The sequence below is a fragment of the Cnephaeus nilssonii genome (assembly GCF_951640355.1).
Source record: "Cnephaeus nilssonii genome assembly, chromosome: 1".
NCBI classification, from domain to species: Eukaryota; Metazoa; Chordata; class Mammalia; order Chiroptera; family Vespertilionidae; genus Cnephaeus; species Cnephaeus nilssonii.
The window spans coordinates 17,057,375-17,082,831 of NC_137072.1; the positions used below are offsets into that span (position 1 = coordinate 17,057,375).

Consider the following 25,457-nt stretch of genomic DNA (forward strand, 5'->3'; position numbering starts at 1 on the left):
GACTGGGCGTATAGAATATTTTCCTGGGTTAAAAAGTCATCTTATATGCCGGAAAATATGGTATTTATGCATTCATTGGTTGATTCTTGTATGTGCTCTAACCAGGGATTGAACCCGCAACCCTGGCGTATCAGGATGATGCTCTAACCAACTAAGCTACCCAGCCAGGGAGACTCTGCACATTTTATTATTCTTTTAAATATATTAAAAATCAAATTTTAGCCCTGGCCACTTAGCTCAATTGTTTAGAGCACTGTACCAATACACCAAAGGTGGGGTTCAATCTCTGGTCAGGGCACATACAAGAAGCAACCAATAAATGCATAAATAAGTAGAACAACAAGTCAATGTTTCTCTCCCACTCTTTCTCTCTCATCCTTCCTCTCTCTCTAAAACAAAATCAATAAATTTCTTTAAAGATCAAATTTTTATTCAAGTACAAGAGGCCCCGTGCATGAAATTCATGCACTGGGGAGGGGGGTCCCTCAGCCCAGTCTGTGCCCTGCTGCGGAGGTGGGAGAGGCTCCTGTCACCACCACTGCGCTTGCCAGCCATGAGCCCGCCTTCTGGCTGAGCAGCGCTCCCCCTGTGGGAGTGTACTGACCACTAGGGGACAGCATCTGCGTTGTGCGTCTGCCCCCTGGTGGTCAGTATGCATCATAGTGACCGGTCGTTGTGGTTGTTCCACCGTAACGGTTGCTTAGGCTTTTATTATATAGACTAGAGGCCCGGTGCATGAAATTCGTGCATGGGGGGGGTCGGGTCCCCTCAGCCCCGCCTGCACCCTCTCCAATCTAGGACCCCTCGGGGGATGTTGAACTGCCGGTTTAGGCCCAATCCCAGGGTTCGGGCCTAAACCGGCAGTCGGACATCCCTCTCACAATTCTGGACTGCTGGCTCCTAACCGCTCACCTGCCTGCCTGCCTGATCGCCCCTAACCACCTCTGCCTGCCAGTCTGATCCCCCCTCACTGCCCCCTTGCCTGCCTGGTCGCCCCTAACGGCCCCCCTACCGGCCTAATCACCCCTAACTGCCTCTGCCTGCCGGCCTGATTGCCCCCAACTGCCCCCCCCCCTGCCGGCCTGGTTGCCCCACGCAGCCTGCTGTTCGGTCGTTTGGTCGCCCCTCACTGCCCCCCCCTGCTGGCCTGGTCGCCTCATGCAGCCTGCTGCTTAGTTGTTTGGTCACCCCTCACTAAACCCCCTGCCGGCCTGGTCTCCCCATGCAGCCTGCTGCTCGGTTTGGTCACCCCTCACTAACCCCCCTGCCGGCCTGGTCGCCCCACACAGCCTGCTGCTCGGTTGTTTGGTCGCCCCTCACTAACCCCGCTGCCGGCCTGGTCACCCCACACAGCCTACTGCTCATTCATTTGGTCACCCCTTACTAACCCCCCTGCCGGCCTGGTCGCCCCATGCAGCCTGCTGCTTGGTTGTTTGGTCACCCCTCACTAACCCCCCTGCCGGCCGGGTCGCCCCACGCAGCCTGTTTGGTTGTCCGTTCGGTTGCGATGGTCACTTAGGCTTTTATATAGATAGATAGTGGGACAAGAGTGACGCCTTAGATAAAATGTTAGTAGACAGTACCTGAGTCATGTTCCTAGTTAGTTTTTATCTTAAAGGCTCAAAACAATGTCACTTTACAAGTCACTATCTTTCATGTCAGGTCAAACAGGCAGGAAAGTTTGCTCCTTTAACTTTGTATGGGAGTTGCTCTTAGCATAATAAGAAAAAAACTCCAGAAAAGGAAAGACTAACTGAAAATTCTTTATTATCTCCAGTGCACCTACAGCTTGTGGTTTTATTGTTTTCCTCTCTTCCTCAAGATATTCCTATTTGTGTGAAATTGTGTTAAGAGTACAAGAATGATAAAAATTGTATCGTATACCTAGAACATTTTATGCACAGGATAATATATAACCACATAAATAACTATCGTTACAATAAAATTTCCTTCACAGATCTCTATGTAAAATTACCATTTATATCTTCCAATAGGATCCCAGAATCCAGGTCTTGAAAGTTTACAGGGGCCTTCAGTTGCCTGCTTATAGAAGCTATAGAACTTGAGCATCATTTCATTTGTTGGCTGGAATGAACCTTTTGGAAAAATGACATTAAATAAAGGTCACTTGAAAAAATATAAATAAATAAATAAATAAATAAATAAATAAATAAAAGTCACTTAGAGAATACAATTAATAATCTAAGGCTACAAAGTCACTGAGCTATATATATTGTGATCTTCAATAGTTCATTAATAGTTCAAATAATTATTTCTATCCTACAAAAAGAAAAGTTATGGCTCTGCTAGTTGCTTTACTCTTTTAATTTTAAAAACTCAGACTACACTTTAATAACAATGCCTAACACAGTTCAATAAATAAAAAAACAGCTCTGGCCAGGTAGGTCAGTTGGTTAGAGCCGTGGTCAGCAAACTGTGACAAGCCACATGCGGCTCTTCGGCCCCTTCAGTGTGGCTCTTCCACAAAATACCACGGCCTGGGCGAGTCTATTTTGAAGAAGTGACATTAGAAGAAGTTTAAAAAATTTGGCTCCCAAAAGAAATTTCAGTCGTTGTACTGTTGATATTTGGCTCTGTTGACTAATGAATTTGCCGACCACTGGGTTAGAGCGTTGGCCCAATACGCCAATGTTACAGGTTCTATCCCCAGTCAGGGCACATACAAGAAGCAACCAATGAATGTATAAATAAGTAAAACAACAAATCAGTGGAGGAAAAAAAAAAAATAATATATATATATATATATATATATATATATATATATATATATATATATATATATATCTTCTCCTCTCAATTCCTCACCCTACCACTAAAGTCCAAGCAATTGTCATTTCCTGTCTAGACTACAATACCTTCCCTGCTGGTTGATTCTATTCTTGCCTTCCCTTCAGTATGTGTTATACCCAGTAACCTGAATGATTATTTAAAAAGTAAATCAGCCCTAGCTGGTTTGGCTCAGTGGATACAGCGTCGGCCTGTGGACTGAAGAGTCCTAGGTTTGATTCCAGTCAAGGGCACATGTCCAGGTTGTGGGCTCGATCCCCAGTATGGAGCATGCAGGAGGCAGTGATCAATGATTCTCTTTCATCATTCATGTTTCTATCTCTCTCTTCCTCTTCCTTCTTCTCAGAAATCAATTAATCTATATATATATATACACACATATATATATATATATATATATATTTTTTTTTTAAAGTATAGTAGAAGAAAACATCAAATAGTTAAAAGAGGATCTCTGGATAGTAGGCATACAGGTTATTTTTACGTTTCTTTTGCTTGTTTGTATTTTTAAAATATTTACTGTCAGTGTATATTACTTTTATATAAAAAATTTTAAATATAAATATTAAAACTATAAAATTTTTATATTTTAAAAACTTTATAGATTGCCTTGATCAGTGTACTCAGTGGTTAGAGGATCAACACATGCACTGAAGGGTCCGGTCCTGGGTTTGATTCCCAGTCAAGGGCAGGTACCCAGGTTGAAGGTTTGATACCCAGCTCAGGTTGAGGAGTGTTCGGGAGGCAACCAATCAATGTGTCTTTCTCACATGAATGTTTCTCTCTCTCTCTCTCTCTCTCTCTCTCTCTCTCTCTCATTTTCCCTCCATTCCACTCTCTCTAAAAAAACAATGGAAAAAATATCCTCAGGTGAGGATTAACAAAAAAAAAAACTTTATAGATTACATAATAAACATGTAGTAATTGAAAGCTAGTATTATATGAATGTCAAAATTATGAGAGACAAGATGAGAGCTGGTGTTTCAGGTTTGGCCAAGAGTGAATAATTAATTCCAAAATCACAATAATAATTATCTATATAACATATGCTCATTTAGGAGTATCTATTAGATATACTATTTCAATGAAAAGTCCTTCTTTATATAGCAGACGGAAAATTTTTTAAAAACTACAGTTAAAAATTGTTATCTAATAAGTAGACAGATCTAAATTTAAAACATCAAAAGCCTCAACTTACAATATCTTCAGGAAGTTAATCAAATAAAGTTTAAAGGTTTTTGGTTAAGGTGGATGACATATACATTAGCATAGGTTACAACCAAAACTGATAACATATAATGAAGGTGTTCTGTAAGACACTGAATTAAAGTATAATTTCTGTCCTCAAGGTTCTCACACATGATAAACTTGATATATGTGTTTAAAGTATTATCTAAGAATTAAAATTTCTAAAGGTGAAGGGAATACCAGACATAGATGTTATAGGATTCATTATAACCTTAGGTCTAAAGTACAGATTAAGCAAAAAGGAAAAAACAACAACACCCTGGCTGGAAAGTAAAAAGGAAAAAAAAAAACAAACACCCTGGCTGATGTGGCTGTTGATTAAGGCAAACTCCCATACATCCAAAGGTTGCCAGTTGGATTCCCGGTCAGGGCACATTCCTGGGTTGTGGGTTTGGATTACTGGTCAGGGCACATGACTGAGTTGCAGGTTCAATTCAAGTGGGGGTGAGTACAGGAAGCAGCTGATGGCTGTTTTTCACATGCACCAATGTTTCTCTCTATCACTCTCCCTCACTTCCCCTCTCTCTCTAAAAAAAATAATAAAATAAAAAATTTGTAAAACATATCCTCAGTAAGGATTTTTTTAAAAAGGAATACACACACACACACACACACACACACACATATATATGTGTGTGTGTGTGTGTGTGTGTGTGTGTGTATTCCTGGGGGTCCCATTTCATGCACCGGGCCTCTAGTGTATATATATGTATGTATGTATGTATGTGTATATATATCCTCTCTAATAAAATAGTAATATGCAAATTAACCATCACTCCGCTACATAAGCCACGCCCACCAGCCAATCAGGGCAAGTATGCAAATTAACCCCAATCCAAGATGGCTACAGCCACAGAGAGCAAGGTTTCCCAGGTAACAGAGCAAGCCAAGCTTTCCATAGCCATTGCAGGCCTAAGCCTGCAGTCAAGCTACAAAGTTTCAATTATAGAAGGTAAACAAATTCAAACAAATGGCGGCAGAATGGAGCTTGAGAGAGCAGGCCAGGGTTGCCGGCGGCAACAGGGGAAGCAAAGCTTTCCGCACACCCTGGCCAGGCTCACCCACTTAAGGCTACAAAGTTTCAGTTGTAGAAGGTGAATTAACTGCCACAGACATGGCTGCCGCCCCGGAGGGAACAGTAGGCTTGGCTCCGCTCCAGGCTACAAAGTTTCAATTGTAGAAGGAAAATAAATTCCAGATACCAGGGCCTCCCCTTGGGTTGCCAGGGGGCGTGGCCGGCCTGCAAACCACCACAGGCCCCTCACTCAGGCCGCCCCACACCCCAAGGGAACCCCCACCCTTATCTGTGACACCCTTCAGGGCAAACCAGCTGGCCCCCACCCGTGCACCAGGCCTCTATCCTATCTAATAAAAGAGTAATATGCAGATTGATCATCACTGCAACACACAATATAGCTGCCCCATGTGGTCAAAGATCCTGTCCCCATGTGGACACAAGATGGCCAGCAGGAGAGGGCAGTTGGGAGGCACCCAGCCTGCAAGGGAGGGCAGTTGAGAGGGACCAGGCTTGCAAGGGAGGGCAGTTGGAGGTGATCAACCCTGCAGGAGAGGGCAGTTAGGGGTGACCAGGCTGGCAGAGGAGGGAAGTTGGGGGCAAACAGACTGGCAGGGGAGCAGTTAAGCATCAACCAGGCTGGCAGCAGAGTGGTTAGGGGGTGATCAGGCTGGCAGGCAGAAGCGGTTAGGGGCAATCAGGAAGGCAGGCAGGCAAGCAGTTGGGAGCCAGCAGTCCTGATGGGATCGGGCCTAAACGGGCAGTCGGACATCCCTCCAGGAGTCCCAGATTGGAGAGGGTACAGGCTGGGCTGAGGGACAACCCCCAGCCGTGCACGAATTTCGTGCACCGGGCTTCTAGTAAAAATATATTTATATATATACATACTAGAGGCCCAGTGCACTGGGTTGGGCTGGGGGCAGTCCCTAAGCCTGGCCTGGGCCCTCTTAGAGTCCAGGAGCCCTTGGGGGATATCTGACAGCTGAGCTGTCAGTTGGACATCCTTAGTGCTACTGCTGAGGTGGGAGAGGCTCCCGCCACCACTGTGGCGCTTGCCAGCAGTGCTCCCCCTGTGGGAGCGCACTGACCACCAGAGGGCAGCTCCTGCATTGAGCGTCTGCCCCCTGGTGGTCAGTGCACATCATAGCGACCGGTCATTCTGCCATTTGGTCGATTTGCACATTAACCTTTTATTATATAGGATTATATAGGACTAGAGGCCAGTGCACGAAATTCGTGCACGGGGGGTAGGGTATCTCATCCCGGCCTGCACCCTCTCCAATCCAGGACCCCTTGGGGGATGTCCAACTGCCGGTTTAGGACCGATCCCGGCAGTCAGACGTCCCTCTTGCAATCCGGGACCGCTGGTTCTTAACCACTTGCCTGCCTGCCGGCTTGATCACCACTAACCGCCTCTGCCTGCTGGCCTGGTAGCCCCCTAACTGCTCCCCTCTGCCGGCCTGATTGCCTCCTAACTGCTCCCCCCTGCTGGCCTGATAGCCCCTAACTGCCTCTGCCTAGGCCCCTGCCACCGTGGCTTAGTCCAGAAGGAAGTCCGGAAGATGTCTGGTCTAATTAGCATATTAGCCTTTTATTAGTATAGACTAGAGGCCCAGTGCATGAATTCATGCACCAATGGGGTTCCTTGGCCTGGCCTGCAGGATTGGGCTGAAACCGGCTCTCCAACATCCCCCAAGGGGTCCCAGATTGCGAGAGTGCACAGGCTAGGCTGAGGGACCTCACCAGTGCACAATTGGGGCCCGGGAGGGACCGCAGGATGGCTCCAGGGCATGTCTGGCCCATCTCGCTCAGTCCTGATTGGCCAGACTCTAGCAGCAAGCTCACCTACCGGCCAGAGTGTCTGCCCCCTGGTGGTCACTGCACATCACAGAAAGCAGTTGAGCAGCCTTAGCATATCATTAGCATATTACGCTTTGATTGGTTGAACCGCCGACCGGACACTTAGCATGTTAGGCTTTTATTATCTACTAGAGGTCCGATGCATGAAGATTCGTGCAAGTATGGGCCTTCCTTCCCCTGGCTGCCAGCACCGCCTTCGCTCCGGCTGGAGCTGCCTTTCTGCCTTCCCACGCTGCCCAGAGGCCCAGAGAGGCTGGAGCTGTGAGGAACACCTGCGTCCCGCCCCGCTCCTGGCCGCTCGTGCCTGTGTATGCCAATTAACCCACCATTTCTGTTGGGTTAATTTGCATACTTGCTCCTGATTGGCTGGTGGGCATCGTGAAGGTACAATTTGCATCTTCTTCTTTTATTAGTGTAGATAATAATAAAAGCATAATATGCTAATTAGACTGGACGACCTTGTGAACAAAGCCGGAGTTGCGAGGGAAGCCCAGGTCCCAGGTGCCTGCCGGCAGCCGGAGGGTAAGCCTGGATCCCGGGTGCCTCCCGGTGGCCAGAGGGAAGCCCAGGTCCCGGGTGCCAGAGGGAAGCTGGTACCGGCAGCTGGGGGAAGGAAGGCCTACTCTGGAACGAATTTTGTGCATTGGGCCTCTAGTATGGGATATAAATATGTATATGTACTAGTATATACATGATCTTATTCTTTGAAAAACAATCCAGGGCAAACCAAACAATTTTAAAGTAATGTAAATATATTTAATAATCCATTATAATAATACTTTTGTCTCAATATCAATTTATTTTCAGAAGATAACAGTATTTTGAACATTGTCCAACATAGGTGCCATTTGGCAGGGTATCTTAACTTTGCAATATCTTCTTAAATATTATTTAATAGAAATTTTATTTACATTTACATAGGTTTCTTAATAAATGACATGTAAATAAAAAAGAAAAGAAAAAATAATAAGGAATATGTAATGTCAATAAAGGTAGTAGACTAGAGACATCAAGTCTAGCTTTATTAATTTTTAAAAATATATAAAAACATGTAGTTTAGGAGAAAGGAGATGGTACAACTTATACAAAACTCTGAGAATCATGTCTTTCTATAGACCCTCTTAATTGGATATTTTATAAAATCAATACCTAAATAAGTTCCTATAATATTTCTTTATATTTTGTTCACTCACTCTTATCTTTCAATCCCCCATATTTCCTCCTCCAATTTGATAGTTGACATTACAAAGAGAATACTAGCCCTAGCCAGTTTACCTCAGTGAATAGAGAGTGGGCCTGCGGACTGAAGGGTCCTGGGTTTGATTCCGGTCAAGGGCACATGCTCAATAAGTGCAGGAGGCAGCCAATCAATGGTTCTCATTATTGGTGTTTCTATCACTCTCTCCCTCTCCTTTCCTCTCTGAAATCAATAAAAATATATTTTAAAAAGAAGAATACTATTTTGTGTATATTTGTTTCCAAATTTTTTGAATCTGCACTTAATTGATTTTTATTGAATGGTGTTGAATGTCCAATATGCAGCCAAATGATGATTCATAAGAATAGAGAACATGATATTAAATACTATAATCATACATTAATGTTGTATTCAGTTAGTATTACATTCTGTCACAATAATAGTACTTAAAAGCATCATTTAAAATACAGGTTTAGCCCTAACTGGTTTGGCTCAGTGGATAGAGCATCGGCCTGTGGACTCAAGGGTCCCAGGTTCGATTCCGGTCAAGAGCATATACTTTGGTTGCAGGCACATCCCCAGTAGGGGGTGTGCAGGAGGCAGCTGATTGATATTTCTCTCTCACCACTCTCTCTCCCTTTCCATTCCTCTCTGTAAAAAATCAATAAAATATATTTTAAAAAAATAAAATACAGGTTTATTTTTTTCAGAAGGATATATTGCAGGAAGATAGGAAGTGAAAAATAAAAGTCCCCCTCTCCAAGCTTCTCCACAGGGGGGGGAAAAAAACCCTGAAAATTTGAATAATGGCCTTAACCTTCCCAACATCAGTCAAAGACATAAACTGATAAATTTAAACAGTACTGCAAACCCCAAAGAAAATAAATATGAAGAAAACCATACCTAGACATATCCTAGTCAAACTGCAGAAAATCAAAGGTAAAGAGAAAAATCTTCAAAGTAGCCAGAGAAATGACACATTCAATACAAAAGAACAACCTGAATTACTTTTCTCCCAGGTCTAATATGAGTATAATAAGGAGAAACTAGTACAATAGCAAAATAAGTAGTAAATATATGTATTTATTACAATAAATAATTTTACAAATGAAAGTAGTTCTTTCATTTCTTTCCCTTCGTATCAAAGTTTTCAAAAGGCTTAAATAGTAGATTTGGTGAGTATGCGCCACCAGGCATCCCGTGCCAGTTTTTTAACATACCAAAATCCGCAGTCATTAAATAACAAGACTTTTGTTTTCAGCAACAATGTAAAGTACTCCAAACCTGGATAACGTATTTGTCTCAGGCTTGAAAAATCAGCCAGGAATTAATTCACATATAATGCCTCCCTTTAGTTACATTCCTTTTAAAGCAGAAAAGAAGTAGGTTAAATAAGCAAGAGTAGAAGCAGAAAGATTAGAGGAGGTGAGAATCATGAGGAGGTGAGGTTCATAAACTGGGGCCTCAAAGGCCTCTGCCGGAGGTTTCTCCGACCGGGGCCCCAGCGCACGTACCATTTTTTGGCAAACTCTGGATCACCTTCACCGCCGCCTCAAACCTAGTTTCATGCACGGATCTAGTGTCTGCCATCTCCAGCCGCCGGAGCCCGTCCCGGTCCCAAGGTCTGTGGGCTGGAATCAGAAAGCAGCAGCACCAGCTTTCCCAGGAGCCTGCATGAAACTAGAACAAGGAGCGCCAGCCGCCGATCAAACCTGCCCACAGGGAGGAGGCCCAGGAGCCCAGCCGGTCAGCTCCCCTGCCCTATCCAGGGCACACAGACCCGGGCGGCCCGCTCCGGCCTCCTCCCGGGGGCGTGACCGAGCCGAGGAGCCGGCCCGCGAAGCCGGGAGAACTCACCGAGAGGAAGACCATCTCTATCGGAAGGTGGAGGGGCTCGGGCCACCGGTGGTCGCGGAGCCCTTCTCCCACCCGCGGGACCCGGACGGAGCAGCCACACCCCCCATCTCCGCGGGGTCTCGGTCCCTCCGCGCCCTCCCCGCGGCCCCGCCCAGAGCCGCCGGAGAGCCCACCAGCTGTGGCCGCCGCCCCTGCGGCGCAGCAAACTCCACCCACCGCCCCTGGGCCGCGGCGACCGAGGGCCCGAGACCGGGGGAAAGCAGTGAAATGGGTGGACGGAGGACGCGGTGTTCACTTTGGGAACAGACCGGACCCGTGTGTACACACCCGCGCAGCGAGCACGGGACGCGGATTGCTGGGCCTGGGCCCATAGCAGCACTGTGGGCACCGCTGGCCAAAAAATAAAAAATAAAAAGACGCTGGTCACCAGCGCCTGCCCTGTTAGGTTAAGGTTAGAGGAAGGTGATGGGACGTAAACAAAGGGCTTTAGAGTGGGAGAGGCTCGGTGCGAACCTTAAATTCTTCCAATTAAGCCCTGGCCGGTGTGGCTCAGTTGGTTGAGCATGGTCCCACGCACTTAGAGGTCCTGGACCCATTCCCGGTCTGGGTACAGCTTCACCCCCAATAACAGGCGTGCAGGAGGCAGCCAATCTATGTTTTTTTTCTCTCTCTCTCTCCTTTTCCCTTTCTCTCTCTAAAATCAATAAAAAACATTTTTTTTTAAATTCTACCATTTAAGTTCTGTGACCGTCCGAGGTCAAGTTAACTTAGCCTCTCCCGTGGCAATCTTGACACCTCCCCAAAGGTGGGTGAAAGATTTTAGGGATGCTGGGTGGAGGTGTTTCGCAGAGCTTGGCTCGCAAGTCTCCGACAGCTTTAGCCGCCAGAAGAAAAGGACGTTGGTCCAAGCAACAACGAAAGGAAGGAGGGGGGGGGGGGTGTCCTAGTCTGGGGACAGGGAGAGCACCCTCCCCTGCATCTCTAACACGGAGCCCCACGGGAGCTGAGCATGGCCTAGCTCCTTCCCGCGGTGACAGGCACAGGGCGTGGGGGAGGGGCGAGTGAGGCCCCGGTACGGATCGCCAACCCTAGAGAGGTGCCGGGCCTTCCCCTTTCTAGCACAAGCCCGGCGCCCCGAGGCCTCCAGAAATCGCTCCCAGGCCCACGGCGGGGGGCCGAGGTGGGTCGTGGGCGTGGAGTCCTGCGGCCCGGAAACCCCCAAGTCGCCAGGTCGTCCTTGTCCGTTCGGGATGGGTTAGGAAGTTTACTAGTACAGATCTACTAGTACAAACCTAGAGTAACTACTCTTCCCTCGAAGCCGCAGTGCCGGCATTTACCTTGGTATTGCCGGGCAAGGCCTGTCCGGTAAGGTCCCTGACGCCTGCCCCGAGGACTTGTGGGAAATGTAGTCTCCTCGGCTTGGCGCTTCCGGACACCTCCTCCCGACGGCGGGCGTCCCTCCCACCTGTTCCGGTTAGGCTTCTGGGTCCGCCGGCCCCTGGGCGCTCTGGGCGGAAACCCCTCCTTTCTACGGCGCCGCGCCGGGAACCAATTCGGAACACCACATCCGCTTCGGCCACCGGGGCCCGCTGTGGTGTCTGTCGTGGGGATCCTGGTGTGGTCAGACGTAGGTTAGGAAATGGGGGTCTAAGTTCTTGCTCCTGATGCGTGATAACTTCGAGGTTGTGTATAAGAAAGCGAAAGTGCCGTCAGGTAATAAAGACTACGGCCGGATTTTTGCCTGGTTTATGAAACATATTCCAAAAACAGCCCAGGGTGTTTACCAATGAGGAAATTGAGACTGATTTGCCCAAGGCCCCACACCTTAGTAGCAGAGCCTGGAGTCAGTCAACCCAGAAAAAAAAAAAAAAAAAAAAAAAAAAACTCTTGCTTTAAATCTTGGGCTTTTAACAGAACACCAAAGTGTAAGAGACTAATAATTTTTCTAGTTTACTCAAACGAGGAAGACTTTATAGGTTTAATATCTACTGCTTTTTCTACTTTTTTCTTGTTCTTTATGCATTCTTTTCAGTTCCAACTTAGTCAGTCATGCATAGTTTTAAAAGGGTTTGGGCGTTATATTTCTAACCTAGGACTTCATTTTTAAAACTCTTTATTAAGCTTCTGTAATAAGCTGGTTTACAGTGTGTTTACAACAGCACTATTTGGTAAATAGCCCCAAACCTGGAAACAACTCAGTGACCAGCAGCAGTAGAATAGATAAATATGAAGTACTGAAGAGCAATTGGTACAAATGAACCACACCTGTTCAACATCGACTTTGAGTCACGTAAACATAATGTTAAGGAAAAGAATCTAGATTCAAAAGAATGTAATGTATGATTTTATTAATATAAGCTCAAAATCCGGCAAAACCAATGTATGTTCAAATTCAGGCTGGAGGTATAGTGTCTGAAAATGGGATAAGGGAATTTTGGGGTTCTGTTAATGTTCTGTTTCTTGAGTTAGGTGCTTGTTACATGAGTATGTTCACTTTGTGAGGTTCTGTTGAAATATGTCGGGAAAAATATGCAGCTAAGATTTGTTTATTTTTCTTTGTGTATGTGAAAGTTCAATTAAAATTTATATTAAAGTTTTTTAAGTGCCATGAAGACAAGAGAGTGATTACCTGGTAAATGTATGTGACACAGATAGGGAAGATGTCACTGAGCAAGCAACATTTGAGCTGTTTTTTTCTAGGATGAAATAGTATTTACAAGCAGAAAAGATGGGAAAGAGCCATTCTAGGGAAAGGTGGGACAGCACACCATATGTGATAAGTAGTAACTTTGTTCACGTGAAGGAACCATAGATATGAAGGAAGGTGGGACAAGGCTTTGGATGAAAAGCTGGTTGAAGGTCATGTATGCCATGCAAAAGAGTTTGTACTTTGTTCATCAGTCTATAGACTATATACTTTTGTATCAGCTACAATTTGATCTGGAAAGCAGAACCACTATGATTGACATGGTATAAGATTAATTACAGAGATTAGACTTTATATATTTGTGAGGCTGGTAACGAGGCTTATAGAAGACTATGGCCTCTGTGTCTGGAGGTGAGCCTAAAATTGCTATAAGTCAGAATGCCTCATACTCAGGAACTGATGTGAAGTAGGGAAGAGCAAACACAAACTGAAACCCCTAAAGACAAAGTGGAACTAATTAGGACAAATTGAATCCTATATTATCTCACCACCTCTAAACTCAATAACATGGACAACCTTCAGAACAAAATGGTACCAATCTCCATGGAGCTGAACTCATGCCCGACCTAAGACTTAGAGAAACTGTGGGCCAAGTTGCTACTCTGTGCCTAGTATCCTTCAGAGCTGTTTCACTTTTTCTGCCAAATCTCGCATTAATGCTTATGGCCAGCCCTAAGTTAGAACAATACAGGGAAGAGAATTCTGGAGATACAGTTCTAGCTTCTCTAAGAATGATGACTCAATACAAAATCCACCACAATTGTTCTAATTGTTGTTCTCAGAGTGACTAAACAAAATTTATTCAAGGAATATATACAAAGGTAAACATTTAAAATCTACTAACATAAATAAAAAGAGAAAACTAAAACAACCCTTGGCAGTTATGAACTGAATGTTGGTGTCCTCCAAATTCTTATGTTGAAGCCCGAATCTCCAACATGACCGTACTTGTAAATACGGCCTATGTTAAAGCTTAAATGAGGTCATAAGGGTCAGACTATACTCCAATAGGACTGGCACCCTTCTAAGGAGAGGAAGGAACACCAGAGCTCTTTCTCCCTACTATGTGAGAACACAGCAAGTAGGCAGTCATCTATAAGTCAAGTAGAGAGCTCTCACCAGAAACCAAATCAGCTGGCACCTTGATCTTGGACCTCCAGAACTGTAAGAAATAAATTTTGGTTGTTTAAGCTGCCCAGTCTACGGTATCTTTGTCTTACAGCAGAGAAAGACACCAGCCATGTTTCTGAAAATCATAACCAATTAAATAAAATAGGAAAAAGGAAAAAAATGAGGTATAAATATTTTAAAAGAAAAAAATATACAAAATTATTATTTTTAGAGAATACAATTGTCTATCTAGAAAATAATATTGAGTAGACTGAAACTCTATTGAAATTAATGAGTTCAAGAGGATAAATAATTTAAGATAAATACACAAAATCTATAGTTTCTTATTAGAATATAGAAATAAAAATGTCAAGCCCAGGTAGATTAAAGAGTTAAACATAAAAAAGTAAAACTACAAACTTTTACCTTCACTTTCTTTTGAAACTACAAACTTTTAGAGGATAAAGTCTTAATGCCACAAGACAAAAAATATGAATAAGATACAAGAATAAGGAAAGAAAAAGTAAATATTTCATTATTTGCATATAATATGTTATCTACATAGAAAATTTAAGGGAAGCTACAATTACTACAACTAGGAAAAGGTTCAGCAGTTTGTTGAACATAAGATCAATCATAGTGATCTGTTAAAGTAAAAGTAATAAATTAGATAATACAATCAGAAAAATCTATCATAGTAGCAATAAATTCCAAAGTATTAGCAATAAATTCCACTAGAAACAAAAGATGTATAATACCTTAAAGAAGAAAAATCATAAAATTTATCAATGGGCATAAAAAGACCTGAATAAATGGACATGTGATAATTATATTCAAAATTTTAAAGATAAAAGGTATTTCCAAATTAATCCATAAGTACAATATAACTCCTATTATAATTCCCACAGGACTCTGAGGAACTTTATAAACTGACTGAAAACCCTAAAGTAAGGCCCAGAACTGGCAAGATGAATCCCGAAAGAACTTGAAGGAAAGTTATTATTAAGGTGGGTAACTGCAGTAACTCAGAGGTTAAACACAATAAAGTTTATCTTTCGTTTATGTCAAAGTGCAATACTTGTTGGTGGAAAAAGAGCCAGGGGAAGGTGGACTCTACTCCATTTAGTCTTCCAGGAATACGGGATCCTTCTGTCTAGTGACTTCATCATCTCGTAGGACCTCAGAGTCTTCCACTGGCTCCACTGAATCCAGTCAGAAGAAGAGGTTAGAGAGAAGGCATAGAAAATCTCAAGGGATATTTTTAGGAGCCAGGTCTGGAAGTGGCAAAAACCACTTTCCACCAACATTTCATTGGTCCCACTTAACTTCAAGCAATTTTAGTCTTTCTAAATATGCAGAGGCCCTCGCTGGTTTGGCTCAGTGGATAGAGCATCGGCCTGCAGACTGAAGGGTCCCAGGTTCGATTCTGCTCAAGGACACATGCCCGGGTTGCAGGCTCGATCAAGAGGCAGCCAATCAGTGATTCTCTTTCATCACTGATGTTTCTATTTCTCTCTCCCTCTCTCTTCCTCTCTGAAATCAATAAAAATATATTTTTAAAAATTATCTCTTTTAAAAAAATAATAAATATGTGTGGGGGCTGGGGGGGGGGGGGGAAATTGGACTTGGTGAACAAATAGCAATCTCTACCACAAAGAATTGGCCCTGAAAAATAGCATACTTAACAATCAGTAGTAATTAATAAGTGTGATGTTGACTGCAAAAAAACTAGTTTAGTGGGTCAGAATAAAGAACCCAAATATAGGCAGGCATTAAAAATTAGTGGAGCCTGGCTGGTGTGGCTCAGTGGTTGAGCATTGACATATGAACCAGGAAGTCAGGGTTCGATTCCCTGTCAGGGCACATTTCCAGGTTTGGGGCTCCATCCCCAGTGTGGGGTGTGTGGGAGGCAGCTGATCAATGATTCTCATCATTGATGTTTCTATATCACCCTTCTCCCTTCCTCTCTGAAATCAATAAAAAAATATGTATTTTAAAATTAGTGGAGAGCCCTGGTTAGTTTTTCTCAGTGGTTAGAAAATCGTCCAGGGTCATGGGTTCGATTTCTAGTCAAGGGCAGGTACCTTGGTTGAAGGCTTGCAGGCTCAATCCTGAGCCCTGGTTTGGGCATATGCAGGAGGCAACCAATCAATGTGTCTCTCTCACATCCATGTTTCATTCTCTCCCTTTCTCTCTTTCTCCTTTTCCTCCTCCCTCCCTTCCACTCTCTAAAACTCAATTGAAGAATATCCTCAGGTGAGGACTAAAAAAAAATAATAATAAAAATTAGTGGAGCCGAAACCAGTTTGGCTCAGTGGATAGAGCGTCGGTCTGTGGACTGAAAGGTCCCAGGTTCGATTCCGGTCAAGGGCATGTACATGGGTTGCGGGCACAGCCCCGGTAGAGGGTGTGCAGGAGGCAGCTGGTCGATGTTTCTCTCTCATTGATGTTTCTAGCTCTCTATCCCTCTCCCTTCCTCTCTGTAAAAAATCAATAAAATATATATTTAAAAAAAAATTAGTGGAGAAAGGATGAAATCCTATATAATAAAAGAGTAATATGCAAATTGACCGCCATTCCAACACACAAACAAGATGGCCACTCCCATGTGGTCAAAGATGGCGGCCCCCATGTGGACATAAGATGGCCACCACAAGATGGCCAGCAGGGGAGGGCAGTTGGGAGGGACCAGGCCTGCAAGGAAGGGCAGTTGGGGGTGATCAGGCTGGCAAGGGAGGGCAGTTAGGGGTGACCAGGCTGGCAGAGGAGGGCAGTTGGGGGGGACCAAGCCTGCAGGGGAGGGCAGTTGGGGGAGGGACCAGGCCTGCAGGGGAGGTCAGTTGGGGGAACCAGTCCTGCAAAGGAGGGCTGTTGGGATGGACCAGGTCTGCAGGGGAGGGCAGTTGGTGACGACCAGGCTGGCAGGGGAGGGCAGTTAGGGGCCACCAGGCTGGCAAGGGAGGGCAGCTAGGGGTGCCCAGGTCATCAGGGGAGGGCAGTTGGGGGAGACCAGGCCTGAAGGGGAGGGCAGTTGAGGTGGACCAGGCCTGCAGGGGAGGACAGTTAGGGGCATTTGGGCTGACAGGGGAGCAGTTAGGCATCGATCAGGCTGGCAGGGGAGTGTTTAGGGGGTGATCAGGCAGGCAGGCAGAAGCAGTTAGGGGCAATCAGGCAGGCAGGCAGGCGAGCAGTTGGGAGCCAGCAGTCCTGGATTGTGAGAGGGATCCCAGATTGGAGAGGGTACAGGCTGGGCTGAGGGACACACACCCCCAAGCACAAATTTCGTGCACCGGGCCTCTAGTCCTATATAATAAAAGGCTAATATGCAAATTGTCCCCTAGACTGGAAGTTTCACCGGGTGTTCGACCAGGGGGCCAACCACCTGCTGCCCCTGCCCCTGGCTGGCCCCGCCCCCGAATGCCCCCACCCCCACCCTGATGGGGCAGACTGGCCAGAACCCACCCATGCAGGAATTCCTGCACCATATCTCTAGTATATAATAAATAGCAATGGGATAGTTCCAAATAGAAAGCAAAGATAAGGTCTTTACCTGAAACATACACAGAATAAATTTCATACAGATTAATGATCGAATGCGAAGATACATCTTTAAAATCAGAAGAAAGTCCTAGCTGCTTTGGCTCAGTGGATAGTGTGTCAGTCTGTGGAATGAAGGGTCCCAGGTTCAATTCGGGTCAAGGGCACACACCAGACTTACTGGCTTAATCCCCAGTAGGGGGCATGCAAGAGGTAGCCAATCAATGATCCTCTCTCATCATTGATGTTTTTTTTATTTATAAATTTATAATTCTTTTAAAAATATTTTTATTGATTTTAGAAAGGAAGGGAGAGGGATAGAAAGATAGAAACATCAATGATGAGAATCAATGATCAGCTGCCTCCTGCTCGCCCCCTACTGGGGATCGAACCCACAACCCAGGCATGTGCCCTTGACTGGAATCGAACCTGGGACTCTTCAGTCCGCAAGCCGGCACTCTATCCACTGAGCCAAACCGACTAGGGCATCATTGATGTTTTTATCTCTCTCTCTCCCTTCCTCTCTGAAATCAATTATGTATATATACTAGAAGCCCGGTGCACGAAATTCGTGCACGGCGGGGGGTTGTCCCTCAGCCCAGCCTGTACCCTCTCCAATCTGGGACTCCTAGAGGGATGTCCGACTGCCCGTTTAGGCCCGATCCTGGTGGGATCGGGCCTAAACGGGCAGTCGGACATCCCTCTCACAATCCAGGACTGCTGGCTCCCAACTGCTTGCCTGCCTGCCTTCCTGATTGCCCCTAACCGCTTCTGCCTGCCAGCCTGATCACCCCCTAACCACTCCGCTGCCAGCCTGGTTGATGCTTAACTGCTCCCCTGCCAGCCTGTTTGCCCCCAACTTCCCTCCTCTGCCAGCCTGGTCACCCCTAACTGCCCTCTCCTTCAGGGTTGATCACCTCCAACTGCCCTCCCTTGCAGGCCGGGTGCCTCCCAACTGCCCTCTCCTGCTGGCCATCTTGTAGTGGCCATCTTGTGTCCACATGGGGGCAGGATCTTTGACCACATGGGGGCAGCTATATTGTGTGTTGCAGTGGTGATCAATCTGTATATTACTCTTTTATGAGATAGGATAGAGGCCTGGTGCACGGGTGGGGGCAAGCTGGTTTGCCCTGAAGGGTGTCACAGATAAGGGTGGGGGTTCCCTTAGGGCATGGGGCGGCCTGAGCGAGGGGCCTGTGGTGGTTTGCAGGCCGGCCACGCCCCCTGGCAACCCAAGCGGAGGCCCTGGTATCTGGAATTTATTTTCCTTCTACAATTGAAACTTTGTAGCCTGGGGCGGCAGCCATTTCTGGGGCAGCAGCCATTTCTGGGGCAGTTAATTCACCTTCTACAATTGAAACTTTGTAGCCTTAAGCGGGTGAACCTGGCCAGGGTGTGCAGAAAGCTTTGCTTCCCCTGTTGCCGCCGGCAACCCTGGCCTGCTCTCTCAAGCTCCATTCTGCCGCCATTTGTTTGAATTTGTTTACCTTCTATAACTGAAACTTTGTAGCTTGAGTGGAGGCTTAGGCCTGCAACAACTATTGGAAAGCTTGGCTTACTCTGTTACCTGGGAAACCTTGTGCTCTGTGGCTGTAGCCATCTTGGATTGGGGTTAATTTGCATACTCGCCCTGATTGGCTGGTGGGCGTGGCTTGGCTGGTGGGCGTGGCTTATGTAGCGGAGTGATGGTTAATTTGCATATTACAATTTTATTAGAGAGGATATATATATATATATATATATATATATGCTGTAGCCGGTTTGCCTCGGTGGATAGAGCTTCAGTCTGTGGACCAAAGGTTCCTAGGTTCCATTCCAGTTAAGGGCATGTATTTTGGTTGCAGGCTCCTCCCTGGCTCGGCCTTGGTTGGGGTGTGTATGCAGGAGGCAACCAATTGGTATGATTCTCTCACATCAATATTTCTCTTTGTCTTTCCCTCTCTCTTTCACTTTCTCTAAAAATCAATGGAAAAATATCCTCAGGTGAGGATTTTTAAAAAATATTTTTTAATCAGAAGGAAAAGATAGTTGCTGTATTGCACAATTCCTAGGGGCACCATTCATATTGTCATCCATATTAATTGGTGACCCTTGATGTTGTACAGCACAGGGGTCTCATTTTATGATTAAATGTTAAGGAATCATTTACTTAACAAACCCCAAAACTTAAGTTGCAAAAAGAAAATATGGATACATGTCTTAGCTTAGGCTGCAATAACTAAATACCATAGACTGGGTAGCTTAAACAACAGACATTTCTTTCTCACAATTCTGTAGGCTGGGAAGGCCAAGATCAGGGAGAGATTCTAGGTGAAGACACTGGCCATGGCTTGCAGGTGGCTGCCTTTTTGTAGTATCTTCACATGTCCTTTTCCTCTGTGTGATGTATGCTCATTAAGATCTTTCTCTTCAGCCCTGGCCGGTGTGGCTCAGTGGATAGAGCATCGGCCTGTGGACTGAAGGGTCCCGGGTTTGATTCCCGGTCAAGGGCACATGCCCGGGTTGTGGGCTCCATCCCCAGTGTGGGGCGTGCAGGAGGCAGCCAGTCCATGATTCTCTCTCATCATGGATGTTTCTCTCTGTTTCTCCCTCTCCCTTCCTTTCTGAAATCAATAAAAATACATTTAAAAAAAAAAAAAGATCTTTCTCTTCAGGTGGCATAAGGTATATACCTGTACGTGCTGCCTGTCACAACCACACCAAAACTACAATTAAAAGACAAAACGTCTATCACCCAGAACCATGTGAAAGCTGGCTGAGTAGAAGTTCTACAAATAGAAGGAAAGAGAAAAGAGCATTGAGACCGGGTAGGACACGCACAAGCATGGGAAAGCAGAGGTACGGAGGCGCGCGAATCAGGCTGGCGACTGGGTGTGCTATTTTTTTCAATCCAAAGGGAGACACAAGCTCCCGACTGCTCTGAACTCCAGTTTCTGGCGAGACTCTGGGGACCCAGACTCCTACGGGGAGAAGCTGGACTGTCTGCCATCGGGTCCAAAAGTGAGGGTGGCTTTCTTGCAGAAGTGCGTACGGGAATCATTGTTTACTGCGCTGGGGCGCGGGGCGCTGGGACACTGAAACGCAGGGTCGTGGAAACGCGTAAACACAGAGACGGCTGACTGGCAGCCATTGCTGTTTGCCACACCCTAATTATTCCCTGAGACCCCGCCCCGCACAATTTACAAACCCACCCAAACTGTGCACAGTGGCTTTTGCATATAAATGGCCTGCCCTATCGCAGCTTAACCTAACAAACTGCAGCTCTGGTCAGACAGCTCCAAAACTTCCAAACCCCAAACAAAGAGGAGAAATCTGCAGATCTTGCTGTAGTTCCTGCTTGGTGGCCTCAGACAGTAGCTGACCTGCACCCCATTGGAGATCCAGGAGCCAGTGCACCTAGTGGTCAGTGTGAGATGACACCAGATTTCAACTCCTCTCATCCATAAGTGACACATTCAAGAGGCAGACTCAGTGAGCACCAAAGCCCCACTAAAACAAGTCCTGCCCCATAAGGGTGTCTCCAGCACAGCAGTTCTTCCATTATAGATACAGCGGGTCCTCACAGCCAATTGGCCTGGAGGTCAATTCCTCCCAGTGATACCAACAGCAATCAAGGCTTAACTACAACAAGACAGTACACTCAGCCTACAAAGGGGTGCACCAAGAGTGTCCACCTCAGGTGATTGGGTAGGCTGAACCACTAGACCGTATAGATCACCTACCACAGAAAACCACTCCATCAACACAGGGAAGCAGCCAAAATGCGAGACAAAGAAACATGTCACAAATGAAAGAAATGGAGGAAAGCAAACTACTGGATGACATAGAGTTCAAAACCACAGTTATAAGGTAACTCAAGAATCTTCTAAAACTTCTGAGGAACTTAGTGAGACCTTTAAGGATCTTAATGAGAATGCCAAAAAAAAAAAAAAAAAAAAAAAAGGAAAAGGACCAGTCAGAAATTAAGCATACACTGTCTGAAATAAAGAATATACAGAAATTCAACAGTAGACCAAAGGACCCCAAGAATCAAACCAAAGATTTGAAATATGAGGAAACAAAAAACACCCAACCAGAAAAACAAAAAGAATCCAAAAATATGAAGATAGTGTATGGAGCCTCTAGGACAACTTCAAGCGTACCAATATCCGAATTATGGGGGTCCCGGAAGAAGAGAGAGAGAAAAATATTGAAAACCTATTAGAAGAAATAATGACAGAAAACTTTCCCTACCTGGCGAAAGAAATAGACTTAAAAGTCCAGGAAGCGCAGAGAACCCCAAACAAAAGGAATCCAAAGAGGACCACACCAAGACACATCATAATCAAAATGCCAAGAGCAAAAGACAAAGAGAGAATCTTGAAAGCAGCAAGAGAAAAACAGTTAGTTCCCTACAAGGGAGTACCCATATGACTGTCAGCTAATTTCTCAACAGAAAGTATGCAGGCCAGCAGGGAGTGGCAAGAAATATTCAAAGTGATGAACAGCAAGAACCTACAACCAAGATTACTCTACCCAGCAAAGCTATTATTTAGAATTGAAGGTCAGATAAAGAGCTTCACAGTCAAGAAAAAGCTAAAGGAGTTCATCACCACCAAACCAGGATTATGTGAAATGTTGAAGGGTATTCTTTAAGAAGATGAAGAAAAAGGTAAAGATAAAAATTATGAACAACAAAGTGACAACAAATACATACCTATTAACAAGTGAATCTAAAAAGCAAGTGAATAGCCAAAACCGGTTTGGCTCAGTGGATAGAGCGTTGGCCTGTGGACTGAAGGGTCCCAGGTTTGATTCAGGTCAGGGCATGTACCTTGGTTGCGGGCACATCCACAGTGGGGGGCGTGCAGGAGGCAGCTGATCGATGTTCGTCTCTCATCGATGTTTCTAACTCTCTATCCCTCTCTCTTCCTCTCTGTAAAAAATCAATAAAATATATTTTTTAAAAAAAGACTGTCAAATCCTTTATAAAAATAAATAAATAAAATAAAATAAAATAAAATAAAATAAAAATCAAGTGAATAAAAAATCTGATGAACAGAATAAACCGGTGAATATAATAGAGTCAGGGGCATAGAAAGGGAGTGGACTTACAATTCTCGGGGGGAAGGAGGTGTGAGGGGTGTGGGAAGAGATTGGACAAAAATCTTACACCTATGGATGAGGACAGTGGCAGGAGGTAAGGGCATTGGGGTGATGGGGGGAATCAGGTGGAGGGGAGCTATGGGGGGGAAATAGAGGAACATCTGTAATAATCTGAACAATAAAGATTTATTTTTTTTAAAAAAAGATCTTTCTCTTCATCTTCTGCCGACCCTCATGTCCCACCCTCACGACCCAATCTAAACGTAATTACCTCCAAAAGGGAATGGGCAGCCGCTAATGAGCTAAGAGCTGAAATTAACTAATAATAGCTACAATTTTCCATCACATCTTTTCCAGGAAGTTGCTGTTAGACTGCAGTTCCAAAATAGGTACATCAGGCAATTTCTGCCAGTGCAAATATGTTTAGGTGGGAAGACAGGTTCCTACTCAGCCATCTTCCCAGAATCCTCTCCCGAACACTGACTTTTAAACTGGTATTGTGCTAAGTCGTTTATGTTGAATCTCATTTATTATTCTCAAGACAGAAATTTCTGTAATTTTCCCAGGGTCTCAAAGTTGGTTGATTGTCAAGTTTAGATTTAAAACCAATTATGACCCAGCCAGTGTGGCTCAGTGGTTGAGCATGGACCCAGGAACCAGGAGGTTGCTGGTTCAATTCCTGGTCAGGGCACATGTCTGGGTTATGGGCTGGATACCCAGTGGGGGCTGTGCAGGAGGCAGCTGATTGATGATGTTCCTCTCTCATGGATGTTTCTATCTTCTCAATCCCTCTTCCCTCCTCTCTCTCTCTAAAATAAATAAATAAAAATTTTAAAGTAAAAGGAATTATGGGAGGCACTTCCAGAACAGTGGAGTAGAGACTTTCAAAGTTCTGCTCTGACATAAAAACAATGAGAACATTGGCAAAAATCACTTTTTTACAAACTCTGAAAAGTAATCATCAAGGGTGATTAAAAAACAACACCCTGACTCTCAGAATAACAAGCTTTGTGGTCATTTAACTTGCCCTATTTTCATTCTTCTCTCCCTATCTCTATAGTAGCCTTGAAAACAAACTGCCGGATCCCTAGCCAGTGTGGCTCAGTGTACAGAGCTTCGGCCTGCGAACTGAAGTGTTCCCCAGTTCGATTCTGGTCAAGGGCACATGCCTGAGGGACTGCTGGAGGCTCTCTCATCATTGATGTTTCTATCTCTCTCTCTCCCTTTATCTTCCTCTCTGAAATCAATAAAAATATTTTAAAAAAGAAAACACAAACTGACCGGAAATCACAGTGCTTTGAAAAGCAGCATCCTAGGACCCACTTGAGGAGGAAGAACAGATTTGGAGTGCCCCCAAAAGTTCCATCCCTAGAGATTGTCACTATTTGATCTGGCTGGCAGCTCCCTGGAAAAGCCCCATTTTCAGGGCTTTTTAAAAAATTAAATTTAGCCGAAACCAGTTTGGTTCAGTGGATAGAGCGTCGGTCTGTGGACTGGAAGGTCCCAGGTTCAATTCCGGTCAAGGGCATGTACATTGGTTGCGGGCACATCCCCCGGTGGGGGGTGTGCAGGAGGCAGCTGGTCGATGTCTGTCATCGGTGTTTCTAGCTCTCTATCCCTTTCCCTTCCTCTCTGTGAAAAATCAATAAAATAAAAAAATTAAAAAAAATTAAATTTATTATGTTGCCCTAGCTGGTTTGGCTCAGTGGATAGAGCATCAGCCCGTGGACTGAAAGGTCTGGGATTTCCTTCAAGGGCACATGCCCAGGTTGAGGGCTCAATCCCCAGTAGGAGATGTTCAGGAGGCAGCTGATCAATGATTCTCTGTCATCATTGATGTTTCTCTCTCTCCCTCTCCTTTCCTCTCTGAAATCAATAAAAATATATTTTAAAATATTAAATTTATTGCAGTGATATTGTTTAATACCATTATATAAGTTTCAGGTGTACAATTCCATAATTATCATCTGTATATTGCATAGTGGGCTGACCATCCAAAGTCTAATCTCCTTTCATCACTACACAAGGTAGGGTAAAAGTAGGTTTACAGTTGATAGTACGAGAAACAGTTTATTCTTGTATTATTTATTAATTACTGTATTATTTTTTAAAAAATTACTGTAAACCTACTTTTGCCCCACCCAGTATATTTGCCCCCCCCCCTTTACCCTCTTCATCCTCTCCTCATCCCCCTTCCCTTCTAGTAACAACCATACTGTTGTCTGTGTCTACGAGTTTGTTTCTGACTTGACTCAGAACTCACTCAATGCCAATAGCTTTATCCTCAGGGAATTAATCAAAACCAATCAGTTGCAATTGTTTATTATTGCAGTGACTGTGGCAGCAATAAATGTTGGGGCAAGTGAAAGGCGGAATCAAAAACTTAAAAGGGAAATCTGGAGAATGAGATGTCCAAGAAGAGCTCAGAAAAGCATATTTTAGAAATCTTGAAGGCCTTGCATGTATGCAGAGTTTTGCATATGCCCAGAAGACACTGAGAAGGCCCTAATTCTGAGGCTCTACAGAATCAGATGTGAAGGCAGAGTTGAAAATCCCCTGCCAGAGAATTAAAGGCATGCCCTAGCACACACATACAGCTACTCAGCAAAGGCTAGGACACTTCTTTGTTGAAAGAATTAAAAGAAATCTCCATCTAATATTTGCTTACTATTAAAGTAACTGGGTAGGTATTTTAGTGGTTACACATGACAAAGAATTCAGATATTACAGAAATAGCACGGATGTCCTAGCCCCGTGGTCGGCAAACTGCGGCTCGCGAGCCACATGCGGCTCTTTGGCCCCTTGAGTGTGGCTCTTCCACGGCCTGGGCGAGTCTATTTTGAAGAAGTGGCATTAGAAGAAGTTTAAGTTTAAAAAATTTGGCTCTCGAAAGAAATTTCAATCGTTGTACTGTTGATATTTGGCTCTGTTGACGAATGAGTTTGCCGACCACTGTCCTAGCTGGTTTGGCTCAGTGGATAGAGCATCGGCTTGAGGACTGAAGGGTCCTGGATTCGATTCCAGTCAAGGGC

At 44.9% G+C, this 25,457-nt stretch overlaps 1 protein-coding gene across 8 annotated transcripts in view; it reads right to left on the minus strand.

Moving 5' to 3' along the window:
• ACBD5 (acyl-CoA binding domain containing 5) overlaps window positions 1-11,445 on the minus strand; it is a gene marked incomplete at its 3' end in the record, with an annotated part of 68,479 nt that extends 57,034 nt beyond the window's left edge. For 4 of the 8 annotated variants that reach the window (XM_079772996.1, XM_079772998.1, XM_079772999.1 and 1 more), the window contains exons 1-3: window positions 9,987-10,123; window positions 9,644-9,809; window positions 1,976-2,096 (exon numbers count right to left, since the gene is read on the minus strand). In XM_079772996.1, coding sequence (XP_079629122.1) covers window positions 1,976-2,096; window positions 9,644-9,809; window positions 9,987-10,001 — 302 coding nt within the window. In that variant the 5' untranslated portion in view covers window positions 10,002-10,123. Of the gene's footprint in view, window positions 1-1,975; window positions 2,097-9,643; window positions 9,810-9,986; window positions 10,124-11,278 lie in introns of those variants that run through there. The other 4 variants (XM_079773003.1, XM_079773002.1, XM_079773000.1 and 1 more) reach the window with 4 other exon arrangements.
• Window positions 11,446-25,457: the final 14,012 nt, after the last annotated feature.